Genomic DNA, 24,959 nt, shown 5'->3' on the forward strand with positions numbered 1-24,959 from the left:
TGGTCGACGGTGTAATTAACGATAACCGCCCAAGAAATACAAAACTTTATTTATTACTTTACAAAAGAATACGGTAAAACCGGAAACAACTAAATATTCAAATACAAAATGTTTTGTAGCAAAAAACGATCTGTACAAGTGCAGCACACCAGTCTGACAGGCCATCTTAAGTGCTGATGGGTGGACAACAGGGATCACTTGTCTTAATACTGGCCTTCCTTCCCCTGCAGCTCTGCAGGGCCCCTTCCTCCTCCTCCTCCTCTTCTTTAACAGGCTGTCCAAGCTCTTACAACACCCGTTTTCTCAACCCACTTCCCACTTCTGTCCTTAGTTTCAGAAAAACGCAGCTATGGGTGCCAGACTCTAGTGAGATTCAGCAAAGATTCAGGTCCATTACTTCATTTCACCAGCTGCTGCTCTCCAGCAGAACCAGCAGCTCAATGACCTGACAGGCTGCCCGGTAGCAGCGCAGGCACAGGCTGACCTGCTTTTAAAAAAAGGAACCGAATTCACACATGGAGTGAAATCCTGTGTGTGGAATCGTCCTCACATAACTCTTAATTCTCTGGAAATGTGAAATCAAAACAAAAAAAAATAATTAGGGGGGAATAATGAACTGGGAAGATAAGATTAAAATCTCCCCCCTTTTTTTAGAACAAAACCTGACCTCTTTTTAGATACCCCGGTCTTCTCACAGTCCCATCACTGAGGGGAACACGGCTGCACCTGCAGGAAAGAGAACAGCAAGTCACAGCATGTGATGGTTGTGTCTGCAGGACCCAGCATGCTCATGTACATGCCCATATGACCACTTCATGTTTCACATTTGGCATCACAGATTTATTCTGTTTTATGAACAACCAGATCTGAGTGAGCCATTCTTTGCCAATCTAGCTTTCCCACTGTGACACCCACAGGCTTTTCCATGGGTCCTGCTACCTTTCATAGAGAGACTCCCACAGTGCCCTCAGCAGAGTTGGCATTGCCAGGGGCACTGATGGATCTCTCATCTAACACCGGGCCTGTTCCCAGGCGCCTGGCAAGCTGAAGACACCACCGAGTCCAGGTCGTTCAGGGAACTGTGTGTGTGAGATGGTGCTCTGCACAGACACTCAGAACACGTGGAAGGCAGCCAGCTTTAAAAAAAGTATGATCTTTCATATTCCATATGCCGTAGGAGAAAGCTTTTGCGGGTATTTTTTGCAGCTGAGCAAACACACAACACAGATAAAAACAAGACTCTACTGGATAATATAAAGCTCATAAGGATCTGACTGCACTGACCAACTATGAAAAATTGAGCTGAAGCCAAGTCAGGGGGTATGATGGCTGGCGGTTAGCTCCATTCCCTCACAGTTCCTGGGTTTGTTGACAAACTAAGACACCATTCTGTGTGGAGTTTGCATGTTTTCCCCATGTGTGTGGGTGTGCCCCTGGTACTCCCGTTTCATCCCGCAGACTGGGGCCCAGCGTGGCTCCCGTACCTCACCTCAGCCCTTTAAGGGTCAAGTGGTTATTGACGCGGGGGTCAAGCCCGGGCGGGAGTGAAACCAGCAGGCCTTACTTTTGGGGCTGCCCTGGCCGTCTCCCCCGTCGCAGTCGGGCACTTTCCAGTCCAGCTTGCGGCCCTTCTCGTACAGGCCCTTCAGCACCTTGCGGAAGTCCTCGGGGCCCCTGCCGCTCAGCTCCAGGTACTTCCTGTACAGCTGCAGGGCGGTGCGCGCGTCCTCGATGCTGTCGTGCGTCTCGCTCTGGATCTTCAGGTCTGCAGGGAGGACAGCAGCGAGAGTCTCAGCCCTGCCCAGCCCCTCACGGCTTTTACTTGCCAGTACAGTGGCACTCGAGCTGCAGGCTGAGCCCCTGCAGTCCAGATCCTTCTGGTGGCACAGGAGTCTAGGCTAAGAAATCGATCAGTTAACTGCAGTGGCGCAGGGGATGGCACACCTTGAGTTAGCCAGGACAGGACAGAGAGTTAGCCCTGTGACTCGACTGGCACCTGTGAGACAGCAGTACTGTCAAAGAGCTGCAGCACTCCTCCGGCTGATGCCATCTCTACTGGGGGCACTTCAGGACTTGCAGCATGAGCAGGAAACCGGAAGCACAAGACTCTGATGCATGCACACTCTCTTTAAGGTTGGTTCATTCATGTAACGAGTCAAATTAACGAAACATTTCCAAATTAGAATGAAAGGGGTATAAGGAAAAATAACCAGCAGCAACCATCAACATGACCAACCTGACTGGTATTCCTCCCTAAGAAATCAAAACAAAGCGGTGCCAACAGAAACAAAACACAGACAAGGCACTGAAGGTAAGAGACGCTGACTGACCCAGGAAGTACCAGGCAAGGAAGCGCAAGGAGATCATTCTCTTCCGGGGCATGTGGAACAGGTACACCGTGTCGATCACCTGGTCCTTCAGCACCTAAGCCATCACAGGGAGCGCACTTAAGTTAGTACCCCCCCCACAGATAAAAGTGTCTGCTAAATCATTTTATTTTTTATCATTTGTAATCATTAATAAGGTTATCAGTAATATTTTTTTCCAGGGCAGGGAACGTAATCAAGAATAACATCTGAAAATAACACACTACACTAAACCCCGAGCCACATGTCACACTAAACATGTGAAACTCATGTGCTTTAAGTGACCAGGAAGAGATAAAAATCGGAACAATTTAAGGTGGTGTCAGCAGCCCTCTTGAGGACATGCTCTCCTGCAGACAAGACACACACACTACTGCTTCCCTTAGGGTGTCTAGCACTCCAGACTGCTGCAATCTGGGGAGCAGCAGAAACTTTAGAAATGTCTGAACTTGGCCCACAGGATGACGAGAGTCTGGTTTGCACTGTCCGAAGCAGATGAGCCCCCCGCCCCACTCCCGGCTCACCAGCAGGTTGATGACCCGGAAGTCCTTCTGCAGCCCGTGGCCCACGAAGCGCACTCCTGTGTCGATGAGGAAGCGCAGTTTGAGGTAGGTGGACTTGAGCGTGGTCAGGTGTTTGGAAGAGATCTTGGCATCCAGATCACCTGGTTTGATACCGGAGTACTGAGTCAGGTAATCCACAACCTGCCAACAGACAGAGACACGGGAATAAGGACTGCCCACTGTACACCAATATCCTGTTATTCCCAGAACTTTCACAATAACAACCCTTGTTAACTCGGATAAAGAAACAGCCCAGATCCAACTAGCATCTCTGAATTGCTCAGGAGTTGCGTTCGCAGAAGGGCCGATTTCTCCAGCTCGGTCTTGAGCACGGATCCCCCTCGCTGCGCACGAACCTGCTCCTGTGTGGAGATGTAGTCATCGATGAAGGGGACGCCCTCATTGGGGCCCTGACCCCTGACACAGGTGATCCTGGCCACGGACATCTGGCTGGGCTTGATGGTGGACTTGGTGCCATCGCTGCGTAGTTCCGCCTCCTCCTGCACACACATAGCGCAGCATGGTCAGGCCACATGGTCAAACACGGTCAGGCCATGCGGTCAGACACCAGAGGCATTGTCCCAGCAGACGCGCAAGTGATTAAGTCGCGATGGAAATAAGATTCCTCAACAAACAGCAACCGACAGCAAACTCTTAATACATAAGCACACAGACGGTGCTTTCTATTGGCAAATTGTTTCTTTAGATTGAGTAATATTAAACGTCCACACATCTAAGAGACTAAGATTCCCTTCTTCTTGGGTTAGAAGGCTGATTTCTTTGAAATTTAAAACGTTTGTCACAACTTTTTTGAGCAAAACTGTACTCCAAACTATGTGGACTTAAAATATTGCTTTTCCCTGGTTTATCACTGAGTCTACTGCATATTCATTCACTATGGTACTTCAACACCAACAATCCAGCCAAAAGATTGTTCTGTCTCTTGTTTTTTCTCTAGTGTTCCATAGAGTTACCATCAAACCTATAACTCAGCCTTATTATCACAAATGCGCCTCTCTTAACACAGGTACAAATACACACTGACCTGGTTGAGGGTGACAAACTCAGCGTCCAGCCCCACCAGGTCCCCTGCCTGGGGCATCTCACTGACCATCAGGGGGATGAAGGTGGCATGGCTTTTCCTCTGCTTCCTGGCCAGAGATGCCTCCGCCAGCAGCACGCTGGCCTCGATGGGGTTCTTAACTGAACACACAGACCACAACACAGATTAGAGGCTCTAACTGATGTTGAGGTCAGAGATCACATGGGTGTCGGAGACGGAGACATTAGGAAGATGAATGGAACTAAGAAATACTGGAGTGCATAAATCATGAACACAGGCAGGGAGACCAACACTAAGCGAGATAGAGAGATGCACAGCATATACAGGTATTAATGCTTGATGCCCCTACATACAAATAATTGAGTTCTTGAGCATTCCCTGCTGTATCTCAGACAGGGGTCAGCAGTGTGTGCAGCCCAGCTGTACTTATCCCAGAGGCAAATGAACCCCAGCCGTCTTACTGCGCAGGTCGTGTTTGGTGTGGTAGCTCCTCTTGGCGTAGTACAGGATGGCCGGCACCTTCCAGTTCATGTCAAACTGGGCTGCTTCCGCCTGGTGGACAAAAACAATCAACAGCATCAACAGGCGCTCTGCCTTCACAGTCACTCATCCAGAGCTCGGGCTGCAGCTCGGGCCTGCTAGAGCCAGTGACTGTAAAGAGGACGCGAGAACGGGACCGAAAAATCATCAGGCTCTATGTTAAAATAATGAACGGAATGTCACAACCTAGTAACCACCACTGCAAAAACAATATGAAGAAGCACTATTTAACACCACTTCAAATTCCCTTTATTGCAAGTAAGGGCCAGCTGGAGGCTCACCCCAACTGTGGTAGTCAAAAACACCCTAGATATTATTTCATAAGGCTCCCCACCTCCCTACTACACTCACCACTGTTTCCCTGTACTGGCCAGTAGCCTGCAAAACTCTCGAAGGACATCTGCAATGTTTGCTGATGCCTTCAGACTTGCAGTTGTACAGAACATGACTTTCTGCTTGGCAGATGCAAACATTAAGATATAGCAGTGAAACTGTTCCTGCTCGGGGGATCAGAGATTTCTTCCCCTTCAAACGATGCACCATAACTTAGACCTTGTGCTCAAGTCTCCTGTGTAGCAATGTGACTTCAAGCTGGAGCTGCAGACCACAGGGCAGGGGAACAACACTGATGGGGGTCCCATGCATCCTGGGGCTCCTGAGGGTCCCACTGGACCCGCCCACCTGGAAAGCCCAGCACCCATGCCCTTACCTTGTTAATGGGCTCGATCAGGAAGTCGTTGAAGAGGTACCACTGCTGGTGTGTCACCCCCTGAAACCACAGGACGGGGGTTTAAAAATAACAGTGAAGGCAGAGGAAAGCCCAGAGTGAATGAGTCCCAACCCCCCCACAAAATACTGAGTGAATATTTTTACTGAGCAGAAAACAAAGTGAAACAAATAGATTAATTTTCTATGGTGCCGGCACCTGTTCCCAGCTTGTCCTTTAATAATGATAGCAGAGCTAAGTGAAAGATTACATCCTGAACTCACACACTTCTTTATCTAGGACATGTAAAAGACATCTCTTGGTCCTCTTTTTTTTGTCAAATTACAATCCGCAAACAGCAGATCTCCCCCTCTCAGCTTGTCTCGTACCCCCCCCTTTCAGAAGATAAAGCAGATCTTTTTTTTTTGTGGCCTTTCTCCACAGAGGAAGCACTCCCTTCCTCTGGCTGCACTGTTTCACCTCAATCTCTCTAAAATATGTCCCCAGCTCAATCTTTCTCTCTCCAACCCGTCTGCCCGCCCCCCAGGACTCCCCGGGCTCTCTCAGAACCCCCTGCCCTCTCTCGAGCCGCTCACCTCTTTCCTCTGATGATAGGTCTCTCCCACTTTGATGTGTGCCACGAGGTTACCGCCAGTCCGGGCATCCAGGATGTGCGACACCGTGACCATCAAATCGTAGATGACGGCTCCCTCTGCCTCCTCTTCAGAGCTGAGCTGGGGAGCAACACAAAGCACATGTGTGCGTCACACTGCCGTGGCACAGCCATGAGCGAGCAACTATTCAGGCATGGCATGATCTGCAGATGCGACACTGCGACCACCCACTCAACCCTCTGGAAAAGCCACGGAGCAAAACCCCTTCGACCCGCCTGGGTTGTCTTAGGTAGTGCTGGACCTGGGCCACTATCTGCATGGGTTTCCCCATGTTTGCGTGGGTTTCCTCCCACAGTCCAAAGACAAACTAGTCATACTGGGTTAACTGCTTTTTGGGAAAATGAGCCCTTGTGAGTGTCTGTTTATGTCTGTCTTCCCTGTGATGGACTGGTGTACCATCCAGGGTGTACCCTGCCTTGCGCCCGTTGCTTGCCGGGATAGACTCCAGTTCCCCCATGACCCTGAATTGGGAGAAGCAGTTAGGAAACGGATACATGAAAGGATGGATGGATGGTTCCCCGTCTCTGCTCCCTCCCTACTCCCTCACCTCCTCATTCTCGCTCCAGCTGTGCACCTCCAGGCCCTTCGTCTTGCTGATGGTCATCTTGATGCTCAGGGGGATCCACACGCGGCGCAGGTCCTCCAGGCTGGAGTCAAAGGTCAGGCCCTCCGCGCTGCACAGCTCCTCCCTGCAAGAGGCAGCAGAACACCGCTAATCATGAAAGAGAAGTGTAAACAGTCTGCTCCCACCAGGCTCCGTCACCTTGGGTAATGAATGATATGCGAACATGTAGTGCAAATTAAAGACTAGCTGCTAATTGTTTTTAATTGAACTTTTTCCTACTGCCCGATTTTCTATTACTTTGCAAACTGATAACTGGGACTGACTGTGCTTGAGACACTGAGAAAAGCTTGTGCAGAAACACTCGCAGGCAGTGGAATGGGGCGAGCGAAAACATCCAAGTACAGCAAAAGTTCCTTAAAAAGATGGTTGATTTGTTGTACGAAAATCTCTTTTGTTCAATGGCATCTGCCAAATAAATAATGTACCCAGGCTCACAACACTGTAGCCAGTCTGAAAGAGGCACAACAGTGCCTCTCCTTTCTGCAGTACTTAAAAGAAATGCAGAATGGGGAAGCAGCTCCCCATGAACTGTTATCGCAGCACCATAGATAGATTCCTCACTAGTGGTATCACTGTGTGGTACAGCAATACTACAATGCATGACAGAGATGCACTACAAAGGGTTGTGGCACTGGACAGAGGATAATAGGATGTGATTTACTATTGGCCAGATTCACACCATCCGCTGTCGCCATAAAGCCCAATCCATCTCTCGTGATCCCAACCCTCCCGGCCCACTAACTGCTTTCCCCCTGCCCTCTGGTCAGCAGCACCACACTGTTCAAGCTGTGACCAGTAGGTTTGAGAACAGCTTCTACCCTACTGCAATATGCATCCTCAACAGCTAACTGCACTAGGCACTTTTTGTATGGTGTACCATGTTTTTTTTTCAGTTCTTCATATTTATTGTGCTCATTGTATTATTTATGATGCTTGTAATGTACTGCCTGCAAAGTGTGATGTTGTCTGTTGTACTGCGTTGTCTGTGTATGGCCCGAGAGATCAGCGTGAATAAGAATTCCGATGTACATGTACATAAGGCAATAAACTCCTCTACTACTACTCAGTAATGTACCCAGGTAGACAGCACGCATGCACAGAACATCCAGAGGCATTAGCATCTGAGAATTAACAAGCAAAGCCCTGCCCCCTCCCTCTGTGACCTCACCACTCTGTCGGGCTGGGCTCTGGCGGCTTTGGAGGCTCCATCTCCTCCTTCTTCACAGCTTTGTTGAAGGCATACTGTGGAAAGACAAGCACTCACTCTGATCCACGGCTGTATTCATTTATTCCTGTCGGATACAGTACTAGGGGGTGGCCAAGCCTGCTCCAGGAGCGACACTGTTGTAAAAGACTCTGAACACGTCTATATAGAGTAATGGAACAAGTAAAGGTTTATCCCATGTTGAAAAGAGAAGAAAAGAACGTTTTGGCTGCGTTTCACACCTGAAGAAGGCTCCTTAGCCAAAATGTTGTGTTTCGTTTCTTCTCTTTCCAGCATAGAATAAATCTTTTCTTGTTCCTTTGCGGCTGATGCAGCTCCCTACTTGAACTTATATAGAGTAATGATTTATATAGTCAATTGGTTCAATTAAGTCATGATTGGCCAGCTGGGGTCCTTGTGAGCTTAGGGTGTTGGTATTACCCTTGCAAATGAACTTGCCCTTCAAAAGACTGATGATCATTAAACTACTTCACTGCACGAATCCCCTGCTGGGCCGTGGCACCCCAGGACCAGGGCTGGCCACCTCTGCCATACACTGTGCGATGTCATTTCCAGCAGCAGTGAGAGGAAGGGTCTGGGTTCTACAGGACTGCAGGATTGAAGAGCCTCCTGGATGGGGATCAGGACGAAGGGGTGAAATACATCCTCGCCCTCACCTCAGCCTGGGCTTTCCAGAACTCTGCCTCTTTGGCGCTGTTCACCTCGCAGTTAATGACCAGCACGTCCGGCAGGCAGCGGATATTGCGCGTCTGGACCTGCGAAGAAACCAAACAGGTTGGCTTCAGGCTGTTCATTCCAGACAGACCGCAAAAAAACTGCAAATCGTGCTTTCTCATTTGGCTCCCTATGTGAGGTTACATGACAAACCAAATTGTCCATTTGCATCTCTAGTCATGCTCCCCTGTCATGCGCATTTCAGTCTCTCACACAGGCCGTGCCATGAGTGTTGGTTTTCAGGCAGAGAGGTCAGTTTCAAATACCACCGATTTCATTCTTCATCAACACGTGTAGCTCACCCCACTGCAGTAGCTGTGCCAAGTCACTACTGCTACAGACTGGGTGATACAGCCTTGTGATGGAACCCTCTGGCAGGAGGTCAGGGAGCCTAGTTACTGGCCTAGTCCAGAGAGCCTTGCAGCACATAAAGCTGAGAAGCTAAGGAAGACTGCACTCAGGAAGTTCTGAGAAGGGAGAACTTGTAAGGAAAACCAGGTTGCTGGTGGACAAGTAGATGGCGCTCTTCCCCCTGGAGCAGATATTCCAGTGCCCCAGTATGGCGACAGTGAACACTGAGCGGTATGGAATGGCTGAATTACCATTTATGGATACGTATGCCAGATATTTTTTGGTGAAAGGCCATTTTCACATACCGAGAAAAACATGGAATATCCAAACCCATTAGAGGTGATTTACTGTAAACTGAGGATTAGACAAGCTATGACTGCAGATAAAGCCGACCCGTCAGATGAACTTGTCAAATCTCTCGCTCAAGAGGTTGCCACGTCTGAGTGGTTCCAGCTCAAATGAGAATGTGGGCCACTGGGGGAACACGAGCCCCCTTTTATTATTCAAACCAAGTTCAATTAGTTAACAATTTGCTCCTTTTGCAGTCTGCCCTTCATTATGTTAACATGGTCCCCACAGGAAGAACAACGAATCACGAGTCAACGAATCACAGCTGTGGGAGAGAGACCGCGTGTTGCTGGTGAGGGCGGAGGAGCCCAAGAAGGCCGCAGAAAAGTGGGGTGCGGGGGGGCGACGCTCACCGTGGGCTGGTACTTCTCACAGTTCTCGCACCACGCCTGCGTGCTCTGCCCCAGGCAGACGCTCCTCTTCAGGATCTCCGTGAAGTCGTACTCCTTGATCGTCTTGTCTGGAAAGAAGAGAAGGGAAACTACTTTGTTTTGGCTGTTGGGGGAGTGCGGGTTTTCATTTGGAATTAACTGGATGTGGAGCAGGTTCCTTTTATCCAGAATAAGGTAGTAGAGAGAAACGAGGAGTTTCACCCACTGGCTTCCTGGTGCAAAGCCCCTTGCCTTGTGTTTGGACTACACAGACTTAGTGATTGGCTTCCCCAAGGAAGACTCTAAATTAATTTTGCTCCTGTTTAAGATTTGCTCCCCTTTTAATAACTGTGAGTAACATAATATTTTTTAAAACTGAGCTTTAAGCAGAAACCATACAGATGTTGTCATCTGTAACATAACACTTGCAGTCTTTTCCAGCTGCTTTCAGAAGAAAAACCTGTTCCCTGTTTTGTTAACAGTTAAGTCTTTAATTAAACTGTACATTTTCTACGAAGGTCAAATCAAAGAGTGTCCAGCTTCCCTGAAACGGCCCTTATACAGGCCTCTGTAACCTACAGGACTTTCCTTTCAAATCCGACATCTCCGTCTTCCATTTTCAGCTAACATACTTCGGAATTGGCCGCAACACACAAAGAGAGCGAAGTGATGTGCGTGTGCTCCTTCGACACGCTCGCTGGCCGAGAGATCAGTCCTTCAGCAAGACAGCGCAGACCAGCGCAGACCAGCGCAGACCAGCGCAGACCAGCGCAGACCAGCGCAGACCAGCCCGCCCCCACATGAGCTGAGCTCACGCCGCTGGCTGGATCCAGAGCCACCAACCCCAGGCGGCAGGCTCCGGCCTGCGGTCACAGCAAGCGGCTGTCCCGGAAGGGAGTGGCCAGCGCCCCCCTATTTGTTTAACGAAAGCAGCCCCTCTGCGAGCGGGCGTGCACGTGCGTGCCTGCTGGTGCCGAGCGGCCGGCCGGATGCAGGGCTCAGCCTGGGCCAGCGGGGGGCGCACTCACCGAGGGAGCTGTTCTCCGGGTAGTGCATGGTGAAGAGCAGCGTCAGCGCAGAGCGCACGGTCTCTTTCCCGCAACGGCACATGCTGCTGTTCTCCACCTCGCAGCCGAACAGCCTCCCGACCACGGACTCCCCCGTGGACCCGAAGGCACTGCGGACACAGGACAGCACAGGGCGAGATGGAACCGCCCCTCACCGCGCGGGGAGAGCCGCTCGGAGCTCAGCAGGCTGCGGGACACACGGGGAAGCAGGACTGCCGACATCTAACGTGGTTAGATATCCTCCACTGCAGCGGATCCAATATTTTAATTTCAGGTCTAGATATCTTCTTTAGGGTATATATATATATCAAATACCGAAATTACCTAGAACCCAGTGTAAGTCTAACAGGGCGAGGTCAGCAGACCTGAAATGGATTAAACTACTAGGTAATCAAAGTCTCCTCTGCCAGCCTGTTGTGTATATTTAGCATTCTTAAATACCAGAGAACTTTAACACTGCCTCTGTTGATGCAGATTTATTCAAAGTGAGGTAGGGAGGGGATCGTTCCAGTCCTACTGAGGCTAGGCTGACTTTCGAAGTTAATTCCATCCCAAGTTAAACTCATGCGCACATGATGACCACACCTGTTGCCAGCCCCACGGTAGGCCTGCGGTCCCTCCTGCTCCTGGGTCTCCTGGTGCAGCTGGGTGAGGATGAACCGGTTCCAGCTCTGGATGAGGCGGCCCAGCTTGGACTTGCCCGTCTGCTCGTCGGAATCAGCCAGGATCAGCCCAAGGGCAGAGGCCTCTGGGATCGTCCGGAATGCACGCAGGAAGTTACTGGCCTGGGAGGGACAGGGACACAGGAAATGACAAGTGCCTACCACAGCAATTGGCCTCTGGTACCCCTCCTCCCATGATCAGCCTACAGTTTTCAAACAACACCTGACATGAACACATTCAAGAACATGGCCGTCGGCACTCACTGGGTGGAAGAGAAAGCTACTATTAGCTGCAAGTGCATATGGAAAAACAGGAGTTTAAAGTTCATACACAAAAAAAAACAGGAGGAAATAGTTTAGATTCCTGTGGGGACTCTTAACATGGCATCCAGATGCTTGTAAACTAATGTTAAAACATAAGAAAAGGTTGCAAAGAGGAGGAAGCCAACTGGACCATCTAAGTCATGTGGTTTCTAGTAGCTAATGACCCAAGGATGTCAACCAGATGTTTTGTGAAGCGTCCCAGTGAATCATCTTCAACGTGTTTGTGTTTTATTCCAGACAACTACCATGCTGTTTTTTTTAAATAAGAGCCACCCCTTTTCACCCCTGGGGTCCCCGTTACCTGGCAGGGGTCCCCGCGGGACAGGTCCAGCATGTGGAAGAGGAAGCCCAACTCACAGGCCAGGCAGAACTCCTTCTGACACAGGTGGTTCTGCACCAGACAGCGGACTGGCTCCAGGAAATACAGCACCTGGAGGCCAGAGACAAGACTGAATCTTACCCACACACCCACACACACCCGAGTCTCAGGTTTCACTGTGGAACAATGCGCCTGACTGAAGGTGGCTTCAGGGATCTGAGCGTATAAAAACTGAAAGGTACAGAAGACCGTTTTGCAGAGGTTTAGCAAGAGTGCAGAAAAGGTTTGAGAGAAGCCCCCCATCACTGCTGCTGCCCTCTAACCAATCTCCCCAGACAGCTACACACCATGAAAATGTATTAGCCCATGTGTAGACCAACACGTCTCTGATTTGAAGACTAGAGGTCTACTACATCTGACATCTGGCAGCGGGTTTGCTGTAACTACTCGCACAATACATTCACCTCCTGCCACACCAAATTTAAAAAACCCTGAATCATTTGCCATTTTTTTAAAGAAAATGACCTTGATCAAAACAGGGCTCTTAACCACAAGACATCTGCAAGCCTTTACTCAGTGTCTCAAGCGTTTATCCCCTGTTCCACCCTGCTCCAGGTGTGTGAAAAGACCAGGTCTAGCACCTGTAATGATAGCTACCTTGACAAATTAGGACTATAATGAAGCCGCTGACCAGCTAGAATCTTACCTAGTCATTTCCAAGTCTGTCATTATTATAGTCTCCACGATGTTACACAGATTTTTAATTTTACTGTGCAACAGTCTAATAATCCAAGGGTACCTCTGTAGCTCTTACCTGAATCATGCAGTTGCAGTAGGCATTGGGGATGTGGGGCTCCAGCCCAGCAAACAAGGTCTTGTTGTAATGCTTGAAATCAAAGTCCTCCAGCCCCAGCTTGGAGTACTTAATGGTGACCTGGACAGCACAAACAGGAGAAAGCTCAACAAAACGACATTTACATGCAATGGATTTTTGTTTCTCAACTCCTGATGTGCTACCCGTGAGGTTCAGTCATGTACAAGCAGCAGAGAATGTGGGGAAGATCCGTTGGAATGGAAATCACGGTGACACAATGCTCTGAAGCCCATCAACATGAGCACATACCTTGGACAAGAAAGACTAAGCCACTCCTACAAAACCATCTATGACGTACAGCCCAGATGCAGTGCCAAGAGGCTGTTTGAGCTTAATGCTGTATGTCAGTGGTTCTCAAACTGTGGTATGCGTACCGGCAGTGGTACGCGGAGTGCTGCCAGGTGGTACGCCACATGACCCTGGCACGGTGTTGTGTGCACTGAAAAATCAGGACGGGTTTTCATATTTTGTATTTTAATACGTGTCGAATACGCAGCCTACGTACTACGATACAGCGCGTGCTAATACTTGAGTGGACAGAGCTACAATGTAATTCTATACCACTCTATAGGAATGCATGCTATGAACGCAAGTGACCCATTGTATTTAAAAAAACGTATCTCCAGCAAATAGGGAGGTAGGAGAATGTGCGTGAGTTTCAAACAATGCCAATGTTGTAAACACAGGAATGCATAGAAATGCGTGCTAGGAATGCTGGTAATCTTGTGAGCACAGGAAAGCGTGATAGATAACAGAAAAATATTTAAGAACTGTTCTAGGTAAATTTGAGAAAAATACACCGAGCGTCTCTTGTGTTTCGCTCCCATGCGCATAAAATAAAAACTTTTTAACTTCTGAGACAGACACCTAAAACGGAAAAGGGGAAAAATGCAGGCTTGCGGATTGCTAAAGCAGGTAACCCCCACACTATTTTTGAAGAACCTTATTTACCGTTGGCAAAAGAGCTGACGTATTATGTGTGAAGAAAAAGCTGCTAAACAGCTCGACCTGCTGCCCTCTCTGAAAGACACAGTCATTCATAGAATTATTGAAATGGCCGATGATATCAAAAGGACACTAATAGAGCGCGTTAAGATGAGCAGATGTTTTTCACTGTAATTAGATGAGTCTGTAGTCGATTTGGCCAATTCGCTCGTTTACGTTAGATACGAGTTTGAGGGTACGTCCCGTGAGGACTTTCTGTTCTGTAAGCCGCTACCAACAGGAACTACAGGAGAGCAGGTATTTCAGGTTCTGAATGAATTTATCGAAGAGAATGGCATCGACTGGATAAAATGCGTCGGAGTTTGTACAGACGGTGCTAGAGCGATGACAAGCCGACACAGCGGTGTAGTTGCACGAATTAGAGAGGTTGCTGCAGAAATGAATGGACGCATTGCAACATCCACTGCAAGACCTTTGCCGTCAAGAAAATGCCTGACGATTTAAAATCTGTTAGACTCTGTTGTGAATTGTATCAAGGCTCAAAAAATGAATTCACATCTGCTTTGCTCGACTTAACAGGCTCACTGAAATGGTGCTTTTTTATTGTTTATTTTTATTTGCTGTTGTTCCTGTTTTTTTTCTGTAAAGGGCTTTGAGAAGCCACCTTTAAAGGCGTTATATCATATAAAGTTTATTATTATAATATGTATTATATGTGTGTGCGAGTGTGTGCGCACACGCACGCTCATGTTGGTCATTGAGAATTTCTGGGGTTCCTATGAGAAGATGACTTGTAGGTGGTACTTGGATGCTTTGGTTTGATCAGGGGTGGTACTTGGTCCAAAAAGTTTGAGAACCACTGCTGTATGTTAATTGAAATCATTGTCATATAATACAAAACCTTTTTTGTTTTCTCAGGTATTTGGGAACTACAGTTCACTGTACTACAATGGAACATACTAGAGATCTTTTCTTCGGAGCACTTGAAATGATCTCAATCTACCAGTTCTTAGACCGGTAAGTCATCCTTATTGGTGCATTTGAAACATTCAGCACCTGGTACGACTTACATACAAGAGCCCAGCAGCTAAAAGAAACCTGGAATGTCTTAGAGTGCTATGCACCAGTGCTCGTACCTTCCTGTACTTCTTGGGCACCATGTAGAGATGAGGCTCCTCCTCTCGCCCAATGGGGGACTCGGGAACCTGGTTGTAGCTGTCATACTCCAGCTCCACTTCTTTGGTCTTGTAGGGAACCTGGAAGGCATGACAGAACAGTGACTGACCAGCCAACATACAGACAGACACATGACACTGCGAACAGTATAGCAAGCAACATACAGAACAGGGACTCGCAAACTGGATCCAGCATACTCTTCTCTTCCTCACTTAAACAACTTGACCCTTATCTGAACCAACCTGTAAATGATTTACACCACTTCAATGCTGTTCAGCAGTTGGGGTATTTCTATTGACTGATACAGCTTTACAAACTGCTATGATCAAATGATCATTAAAGAAGAAGAACCAATTAAACTTGATTCTTGTTCTTTAATTATTAAACATCTTTAATTATTCTGATCAGTTGCTCAATGAGGAGTACAATTAAGCAACTGACAACCAACAATGCAAACCCAAAAGATACTGGCATGGAGACTCCTGAACTAGAAAGTGAATTTGCAGAATTTAAGGTCTTATATTCAGAAGTTATCAGAGTAGGCCAAGATAAAAGATAGGGAAGGTTTTTGAGTTGTTAAGGGTTAATATGAACACTGCTGTGCATCTATATAGTTTACCAGAATTCTATAGAACCTCAAAGCATAGTAAATAGCAGAATATCTATTAAACATGTATACCATCTAGTCTAAATTATAATGAAAGAAAGTACCATAATGAGGGTGCTCTTCCTCAGCTCTTAATAACCTCATTCTCTGCCTAACTGAAAAATTTAACGCATTAACGTTGTCAGAGATTTTAACCTTGTCACATTTAAACCACCAGTGGGCAGCCCCCCTCCCAGAGCTCTGCTGGTCTGGAGGTCTGACAGGGTCTCTAAATCACCACCTGCTTATATCCCAGCAGCTAGAGCTCGAGACCACAGCTGAGGATCCATGCATGTGATCCAGCTCCCCGCCTCATCTGGCTCCGGCCCTGCTGCTCTTACAGCACAGCCCTGAACTGAACGGGAAGAGCACCAGTAAGCGCTTGCACACGAACAGCCCTGCCTGGTTGCGCAGTTTGGTCCGCGGATTGGGGGCGTAGCCGATGAACCCCACTGTCTTCATGGTGCGGAGAATTTCAGGGTCCACTGGGGGGGCTCGTCTGGTGGGAGGAGGCAGGAAGATGGACACATTACAATCTGATGATATTGGTAACTTACTAGTCTGTTTTGACAATATTTATTACCCATTGCGGTCACCTCAGACAAAGTTGTGAATCAAACAAACACAATGACCACAGCAATGACCACTTCCTGTCTTCTTTCAATCGGGAACAGAATTAAGATTCCCACTGCATCGCGCAATTCGACCGATTTGAGGTTTTAGCGATTACAGACTCGTGAAAACTCCTCCTCAGGCAGTGACAAACAGATCCAAAAGCACAATAAAACATCCAGCATTTGGGTCTGTCTTTCAGAAAACTGTCTGCAACTCCTTAGCCCTGCACTGCTGTAAAGTGTCTCTTAGCAGTTGTCTCTTAGAGCAAACAGGTCTCTTCACCTGAGGCCCTGATAAGAACATGCATAGTGCTGGAGTGACTGTGAAACCCCTCTGGATGGCTTTTCGTGGGTTGGGGAACCTACCGTGGACTGGGGGCAGCCAGGGTGGTGGGCCAGTCCGACAGCAGGGGCTCGGCACTGGTCAGTGGCATGGGGATAAGCGAGAGGGGCAGCAGATCGTGGCCCCAGTCGAGGTGATGGAGCGAGTCCACCATGCAGGGCAGGACGAAGTCCGTCTCGCGGGAGTAGCCGTTGAAGGTGACCTCGGGGGCGTCAGACCACAGGTGCAGACAACCGCCCGAGTCGCCGAAGGCCAGCGCCTGCTTGCTGGAGGACACGTCGAAGCTCATCAGCAGCTGGCCCACCGTGTTTACATGGAAGATGTCCGCCAGGTTGGCCAGGCCGGTGGGTTCACAGAATTGGCATTGTCCTGCGCCAGGGAAGGGAGGCAGGTTCTGAGGTGCAAAGTCTTACAGGTGAGCATGAGGACTTTGAAGTAGACACAAAACCTGACAGGAAGCCAGTGCAAGGGCTCTAGGACAGGAGTAATGTGATCACTTGACCTGGTCAGGATTCTAACTGTCAAATTATGGACATAATGAAGTTTGTTCAGAATGGATTGAGACACCCTAAGCAAGCAGTGTGTTACAATATTCAATTTGCGAGAAAACTAAAGCGTTGACCAACAGTTAGTCACAACATAGAATGCAGTCTGGCGATATTTCTAAGGTGGAAGAATGATGTTTTCACGCTATGTTGGATGTGTGGCTCAAACGTCAAGCCTGGAACAAATATTGCCCTAAAGTTCTTCAGTTTAGATTGAAACCACATGCACCATGATGGGGTGTCGTAGAACACGTAAAACACGTAGATGAAACTCCCTCCGGCACTACAAGCCAGGAGTGCTCAGCAGACTGCTCAGCATCACTTCTGCATTTGGCTGAGCACCCAAAGCGACCTGAACTCAGAGGGTCACTCCACACCTTCCCTCTGACATACAGGGCAGGACAGGGCAGAGGTGACTCTAGGCACCGTGCTGGCGTCTCTCAGCAGCAACGGAATCTGACTGTAATTCTCAAGACAGACATCTGACACACACCCAACTAAAAACTAGAACATGATATTTTGTGAAGGCAGCAGAACACATGAAACCAATATGTTATGCCATTGGGCGACCACGTGACCTTTCGCACCAATGCTACCATCTATTTTTTGTACTTTCAAATTTGACAGAGCACCATGGAAGACCAGAAAAAAATTGATCAAAAACATAAGATGGTGGGGTGAAACATCCAAGATGGCGATCACTTAAGATTTTTTACTTTACGATCACAAACAGGTCATGACACGAGGTTGTGCTTTCACGCACAGTAAAGGTAGAATGAGCGCAGGCGTGTGCCGGGCGGGCAGTGGTACCTGTCTGGGAGATGATGGCCAGACGGGAGGTGTAGGTGGGGATGAAGCGCAGGAAGAGGGGGTCCACATGGACCTGCAGCGGGGTGATGGCCCTCATCATGCGCAGGTCGTACACCATCAGGAAGCGGTCGCAGGCCAGCCCGTTCATGCGGCTGGAGAAGCCGCAGGCTGCCAGCAGGTTGCCATGGACATCGAAGTCCGATAGGCTGCCCGAGTAGGCGTCGAACTCCTGCTCCATCTTGAACGTCCGCAGATCCCTCAGGGACACCTGCATGGGGAGGTGCATCAGCCCAAAGACAGGGCCCGATTGTGCCCCAGCTTTTCATAAAAAGATTTTATAAAGCATGCTCACTGTGGCACAGGAAAACACTCCTACTAGTAATTCAAGCCAGCCAGTAGTCTACGCAAGTTAATTGAGAACAATGATGGTGATGACCAAACTCCTGGTGTTAACCAGATTAAAAATCCCAGGATTTGACTACATCTGAGGAATAGAGCCTTACTATAACTCTCTACAAGAGTTTAGCATGAATGGATGCAAGTCCTTAACCCTGACCCTTCTATCTGCCAAGTCACATGTCCATTTCCAGTGCCTACAGTAGGTCAGCAGGTAGGGTTGCAGAGCACACGTGGGGATCTCCCCTTACCTTTCCAGATGTGTGCCCACAGAAGAAGAAGCGATTGGACTGTCTCATGATGGCCACGCCTGGCACCTCCACTGTAAACTAGAGAAAAACAGCAGCCCTGAGCAGAGCTGGCAGCACACAGACACTAACACTAGACACAATTGTGTACATGGTTTTGTCACAGTTACAAATATTAAAGCTCTGTGACGGTCTAGAACACAGCTGATTTCTTTCGTAACTCACAACAATCGAAGAGTAAACATAAAAATAAAAACTACCAGAGTTCCTAATTAGCTTTGACAGGTGGGTTACCAGCATGCCGAGCTGCAGGTGCTCAGTGGAGTGTGGGGTGTGTGTTTACTCGGTTTGAGTCACAGTCACTTGTGGGAACATGCCAGTATGTGAGTATGTCTTCTCACAGGCCACTGCGGTGGCATCAGAGCCATGTCTTGCCCGCTCTCACCCTCTGGGTCTCCTGCACGGTGTTGAGGTCCACTTCGGCCACGTAGTTCTGAAGCCCGCCCAGCAGTACCGTGTTGTTGTCAGTCAGCAGCAGGCTGTGCATGTCGGCACCCTCCTCCATCCTGAAACACACACCGCCTGCATTAGCCCATCAGCCTTTGCCAGCCGCAGCCTTTTAAAGAGCAGGCAAATACGAGCACGCTGCAAAAAAATCACAAGACTCCTTTTTTAGCAAATCACCCAGAGCGATCCTGGTCTTTAGAAAACAACCCATAATATCTCTTGGGGGCGGCATGATGGCACAGTAGTAAGCACTGCTGCCTTGCAGCACCAGGTTCAATTCCTGGGGTGCTATCTGTGTGGAGTTTGGATGTTCTCCCCATGTGAGCACAGGCTTCCTCCTGGTGCTTCAGTTTCCTCCCACACTCCAAAGACATGGTGGAAAATTAATTGGCTTCTGGGAAAATTGATCCTGGGGTGAGTGTGCATCTGTGATGCACTGGTGTCCTGACCAGGGTGTACCCTGCCTTGCACCCATTGCTTGCTGGGATAGGCTCCTGCTGCCCCACGACCCCATACTGGGTAAAGCGGATATAAAATGGACAGATGGTTATCTCTTTGCCATCAGCATGTACAGCTGTGTCGGTCTACACAAGTGAAGTTGGTGTGCACTGTCTCCCTTCTCCCAGTGAGCTGGAGTCAAGAACACGAGGGCACCCGCGTGTCAGCGTACTCACGGGTAGTCGAACATGATGAGCCCCCCGCGGGTGAGACACTTGAGATTAATCTTGGAGAGGAAGAGCACGCCGGTCTCCAGACTCTGGATGTGGCGGATGTCATCAGACGAATGCGCCTGGAAGGAGGAGTAGCGCCCCATGGTGGGGCCGAAGAACGAGGTGGCATGGCCCTGGGGGAAGACACGGGAAGGGGCAGGGAGAGACAGGGACAGGGGTGAGGGGAGAGGGAGAGCAGTGTGGCACAGCCTGCAATGCTCTGAAAGAGCTGGGCCCCGGCCCCAGCCCCAGGCGAGACTCCAACCAGCAGGCTCCAGCAGAGAGTTTACCACGGCTACAAAATCTTTCACACCTTTACCATGGGCTCCCTCTCCATTTACAAAGCAACCCCAATGCAATGCGTTCTCAGATTGCATTGAATCTGTTCCAGCATTTACTGTAGCGAATGTCTGGTAACCTGAACAGACATAATCGCAACAACAGACTGAGCAGAATAGTGAAGGTAGCCAGAAAAATCATTGATTTGCAACAGCTACAGCTGGAAGACAACTAGACCAAATAAATACTGTGGAAGGCCAGTATAATCACTCACAGTTAGGACCACCAGATGCACAGTGAATCTGAGTTCCTTCCATCAGGATACCAGATTCAAATGCAACAGAACTGACTAATCTTTTATTCCCACGGCTATTAATCTGCTTAATCCTGACAACTGATTGTATATTTTACTTTCTGCTTATTTTTTTTTTATCACGCATTTAACTTGTATCCATCTCGCACACCCACTTACTTCGTTGATTTTTTTTCTAAATAGGGAAGAAAAAGCTTAGGCTGCTAACTTGTTTCACACATCTTATGCATGCATGTTTCTCATTGTTAAATGGATTCATGTTGTGCTAAATGTATCGCGTTATGTCTTGTACCTGCCTGCAAAGCAACTTTACCATTTGGGACAACGAAGGAAGCAAGCAGGTGCTCCTACAGGTATGGCACATGACCTCACCAGGCTTTGGCAACAATTTGCTTTGTTTAACTGCAGCTGATGATTACAAAAGCTGCACAACTCCATGACAAGTCACATAGGCTACACAACACCTGATGGAGACCAAACTGTCAAGCACAGCCAGTTTCCTCTCGACAGTGCCTTTCGATTGCTGCTGCTGCGGGTCAACCTGCTACATCATGATAGAAGTCTGGGGCGCGCCACCCCGATATTGGTCTCGACACTGCTGGGGCGCCCGGCCAGCACTCGCCCTACCCGGTGGTTGCCCATCCACAGCAGCTCCTCCTGCAGGTCGAAGTGGGTGGCAGTGACCGGCACCCCGACCTCTGCCGCCACGCTGTGCAGCTCCGAGTACATGCCCTCCAGGAGGTGCACGGAGTCGGGCACGGGCACGGCCAGCCCCTCGGGGTCCAGCTCCACGCTCTGCAGCAGCGCGGGGTCCAGCCGCGGGTCCAGGGGAGGCTCCAGCCCGGCCTCCAGGCCGCCGTGCAGGGCGGGGGGGAAGTCGGCCAGGCTGGGGTCCAGCCCGTCGAAGTTCATCATGGGAGCGGCTAGGCTGCAGGGGAGGAGGGTGGGGTGAGGCAGAGCAGCTGGAGCACTCTTGGGCAGGCGGCCCCAAGATATAAACCTGGGCTCCCCAATCCTGGTCCTGGGAACCCACACGCCTGCTGGCTGTGTGTTCCAGCCAAGGCCTCAGTTACACAATCAATTGCTTTAAAAATAATAATAATAATAATAGGACTCATCTGAACTGTTTGCTCCCAGCTCTCAAACATGTCAGAGCTTTCACTGTCGCATTCTGTAAGTGAAAGAGAATCCCAAACTTGTGACTGGAAACACAACACAAATATTCCAATGACGCCACTTCTCAGATCAAGAAAGGCTGCAGCGAGCTCACGCAGGCTGAACTGAGAAATTGAGCGGAATGAGAACCAGCAGGTGTGTGTGGTGCCGGGACCAGGACTGGGAACCACTGAGATACAGTAAACTGGTTTTTCTTATTTCATCAGGGTCCGTACAAGCGGGTATAACCGACTGAACGTGGCCGTCACGGAGCCATGCTGAATGGGGGAAGACTGACACCACGCAAACCCAAATCCCCAATCCTGTAGCAAATAATCCATGGAAAAAAAACTTCATTTCGGACGTTTATGTTTAACTCCTTGGTTGCTCTTCAAACTTTCCTTTAGCTGATTCTGATACCTTGTTAAAACGCAACAAGGCGAGCTGAGCGTTGGTCTTTTCACACATGCTGATCCCTCAGTGCACAGCTAGACAATTTAACCCGAGGGGATTTATGATAATCATTCCTTGTTCTTATATAGTGTTTTTCTGGACACTAGAAATGCATTATAGATAATGGGACTCCCCTTCACCACCTGGATGATGTGACAGCAGCCTGAGTGCTCCAGTACACTCACCACACACCAGCTATCACTGGGGAGGAGAACAGAGTGTTAATGACCACACAGAGTCAGGACCTTGGTTTTATATCTTATCAAAGGACAGCACCTTTTTACAGTATAGTGTCCCCATCACTAAACTGGGGCATTAGGACAAAGACTGAAGGGTGAGCGCCCCCTACTGGTCCAACTAACGCCTCTTCCAGCAGCAATTTTAGCTTTGTTTTTGTGTGTGCATGGTTACGAATTTATTTTCGCCAGTTGTCACACGAGATACGGAGACAGATATGCTATTCAACGCAATGGAGATACACGTAGGGTACAGAAAGCACAGGCAGTTTCAAATGATAAATTAATGCTAAAAACATCCCTTAGCTCGGGGGGCGATTAATACTTCACTTAATTGGAATCCGGTGAGGACTCACAAGCTGCTAATCAGCGCGTCAAAGAAGGTATGAAAAACAACTCTGAAAACGAAAAGCCTTTACAAGCTCTACGTTATTTAATCAAGCACAATTTTGCAACGTTAACTAGCGCCATTAGTAAAACAATTACAAACGTCAGTTTAAACAGACGTGCCTCCCGTCTCTCCTGAATAGCCAATTACAGATGTCCGTCTCCGAAAACGGGCGCAATTTGAAAACTTCAAACTCGCTGAATGCACATCACCTCCCGAAGGGTATCGCCTATAACTCACAGGCACCCCGTTTACATTTGCACCTGGTTTCAACGGTTTTTGTTCTCAGTACTCAATGAAAAAGTGTATATATTCCAAATTGAAATAATAATTTACAATACTCATTTGCTTTTCCACAAGTGGAACGAATAAGGATTAAAACTGAACTGTCTTCTAATGAAAGTGCAATGAGGAATTAGACACGGTCTAAAAATACACATAAACGTGTGAAAAAAAAAAAACAAGAACATAACCTTCTCTTACCGTTTACAAATTTACGTTGAATTTCGAAAACCTGCATGCCTCCCTCCCAAACAATAACACAAAATCACTTCCGGGGCAGCTCCGTCTCTTGATCCTGTCTCCAGAAAGACGTGCAATAGCCAATAGCGTTGAGCTCTTATTAGATTGACAGAATGTTCATCCAATGGCAAAAGAGATGCTGCCTGTCAATTTTAGGTTTACCAATTACATGCAGAACGGGGTGGGAACTGATCAATCGCTGCAGAATATTGTTTTAATTTGTCGTTGTTAACAACATATAATCTCATAAAATAGCTAACAGTATAAAACAATATATCAAGATAAATTTCCAGCCAGTATTGGACGATAAAGTATTTATCTAAATATATAACTATCTCTATCAGCTTGTTGCTGCTTATGGGCTCCTTTCTATAGTATTTTTCATTGAGCACGTATTTTAATATTTCTATGAATAAAAGGTTGACATTTCATTCATGAGGAGTTGGTTTTAAAGATATAAACGTGTGTGCAGTGTTACACAAAATGCTGTCTAATAAAGGCGTCCTGTGAGTTTGCAAAGCGCTTCCCCAAGGACGAACACGCACCGACATTATTATTATTACATTATAGACAACCACCACAAGAGGGCGCTTCGCCGCCCCACGTTAATCGTTCAAGTTCGGTCTTCATTTCAAATTCGCAAGGTAGGAGGTCTCCTGGAGATGGCGTCCTTGTTTAGTATTTTTCAGAGTATATCACATGAGCGCTTCAAAATACTTCTTATCGTTTTTGCAATTGCCTGTTTCTACCTATCAGACGTTTGTTTTCTACAAATATCTGGATAAAAAAGGCGTTCAAAATGGCATTTATCATCTTTAAGTTTAAAAAGTACTCCCCCAAACTTTACCAAATCCCGATTAATGCAGAAAACCGATTGCTATTTTACGTGGAAATGTTTTTTTAGTTATTTTTTATGTGTAATACAAGTATTTATGTACCTCACTTTGCTTTTACAGCAGGTTCACCCTTTTTACAGGGATTGTTTGTGTGAATCAAGGGGTACTGTAGAGGAACAAATGTACCTTGTTCCATTCTCCCACAACCCTTTAAGTAAAGATGTACATTTTTAAATGCACTTCCAAGTTTCCTCTTGTGTCCCCTGATTAGTGTTTCACTATCTGTTGTGAAAAAGACTGTGGTTGCCATTGTCAAAGCCTATGAGGATGTGTTCATGATCTGTGACCAATTAAACAGGAGACTTGCTAACTTAATTGTATTGGCTACCCTTCAAACATCAAGGAGCAGTTCCTAATCTTTAATCAACGGGGTGATCTTAAATAAAAGTTTGAGTAACTGGATTGGGGCTCACTGGGCCCAGGTTCCTAATATTTGGACTCTAATGGCAGAACAGGGAGCTGGAGACAGTGCTGTTACGCCCTTCTGTGCTGTGTGCACTCAAACAGCCCAATCACAGGCTTCTCCACCTTTCAAGGCACACGTCCTGGCCAAATTTCCCATTGGCCCGTACCAATCACGGCCTCCTAATAATCCCCATCTATGAACCGACTTCATCACTCTGTTCTCCTCCCCACTGAGAGCTGGTGTGTGGTGAGCGTTCTGGCGCACTATGGCTGCCATCACATCATCATTGGTGGTGGTGGAGGGGAGTCCTCATTACCTGTAAACCGCTTTGAGTGGAGTGTCCAGAAAAGCACTATATAAGTGTAAGCAATTATTATTATTTTTATTGTTATTATTATAGACTGCCAACTTGTTCAGTTTGACCTGCATGATTGTTTTTTTATCTCCTACAACACAAAGACATCTTCACGTTTTTGCGTGTTCTTGAGATCTCCTAACTGTTCAACAGGTGGAACAAAATAACAATGGAATGGCAGCTCCAGTCCTGGAAGAACTTTCTAGTAGTACTTTTAGGCAACA

General features: G+C 47.9%; 1 protein-coding gene across 2 annotated transcripts; it reads right to left on the reverse strand.

The window, feature by feature from the left end:
- Positions 1-29: 29 nt before the first annotated feature.
- Positions 30-23,125, reverse strand: pan2 (poly(A) specific ribonuclease subunit PAN2). 2 transcript variants are annotated; one of them, XM_015344294.2, is made up of 27 exons: positions 23,040-23,125; positions 20,952-21,252; positions 19,697-19,866; positions 18,961-19,081; positions 18,519-18,596; positions 17,872-18,139; positions 16,540-16,885; positions 15,962-16,058; positions 14,874-14,993; positions 12,733-12,852; positions 11,901-12,029; positions 11,199-11,398; positions 10,575-10,723; positions 9,529-9,635; positions 8,419-8,517; positions 7,706-7,779; positions 6,460-6,601; positions 5,835-5,972; positions 5,242-5,301; positions 4,454-4,544; positions 3,975-4,132; positions 3,286-3,429; positions 2,891-3,070; positions 2,331-2,424; positions 1,565-1,765; positions 668-726; positions 30-565 (listed from the first exon to the last, which is right to left on the reverse strand). In XM_015344294.2, exons 2-26 carry the CDS (start codon positions 21,237-21,239, stop codon positions 692-694), a joined length of 3,609 nt encoding a protein of 1,202 aa, XP_015199780.1. In that variant the 5' UTR covers positions 21,240-21,252; positions 23,040-23,125; the 3' UTR covers positions 30-565; positions 668-691. The 2 variants fall into 2 exon arrangements, with proteins under 2 accessions (XP_015199780.1, XP_015199779.1); XM_015344293.2 differs by having other exon boundaries at positions 30-726.
- Positions 23,126-24,959: the final 1,834 nt, after the last annotated feature.

The sequence above is a fragment of the Lepisosteus oculatus genome, chromosome 1 (genome assembly GCF_040954835.1).
Source record: "Lepisosteus oculatus isolate fLepOcu1 chromosome 1, fLepOcu1.hap2, whole genome shotgun sequence".
In the NCBI taxonomy this organism is placed as follows: domain Eukaryota; kingdom Metazoa; phylum Chordata; class Actinopteri; order Semionotiformes; family Lepisosteidae; genus Lepisosteus; species Lepisosteus oculatus.

What these genes read in the sequence shown, in the direction of transcription:
- pan2 (XM_015344294.2), bottom strand. Translation starts at nt 21,239, where the DNA reads ATGATGAACTTCGACGGGCTGGACCCCAGCCTGGCCGACTTCCCCCCC. An exon ending in CACCAAACACGACCTGCGCA is followed by an intron (nt 4,133 to 4,453) that starts GTAAGACGGCTG and finishes CTGTGTGTTCAG; the next exon opens with TTAAGAACCCCATCGAGGCC. An exon ending in CGGCCAGGGCAGCCCCAAAA is followed by an intron (nt 727 to 1,564) that starts GTAAGGCCTGCT and finishes TCTTTCCTGCAG; the next exon opens with GTGCAGCCGTGTTCCCCTCA.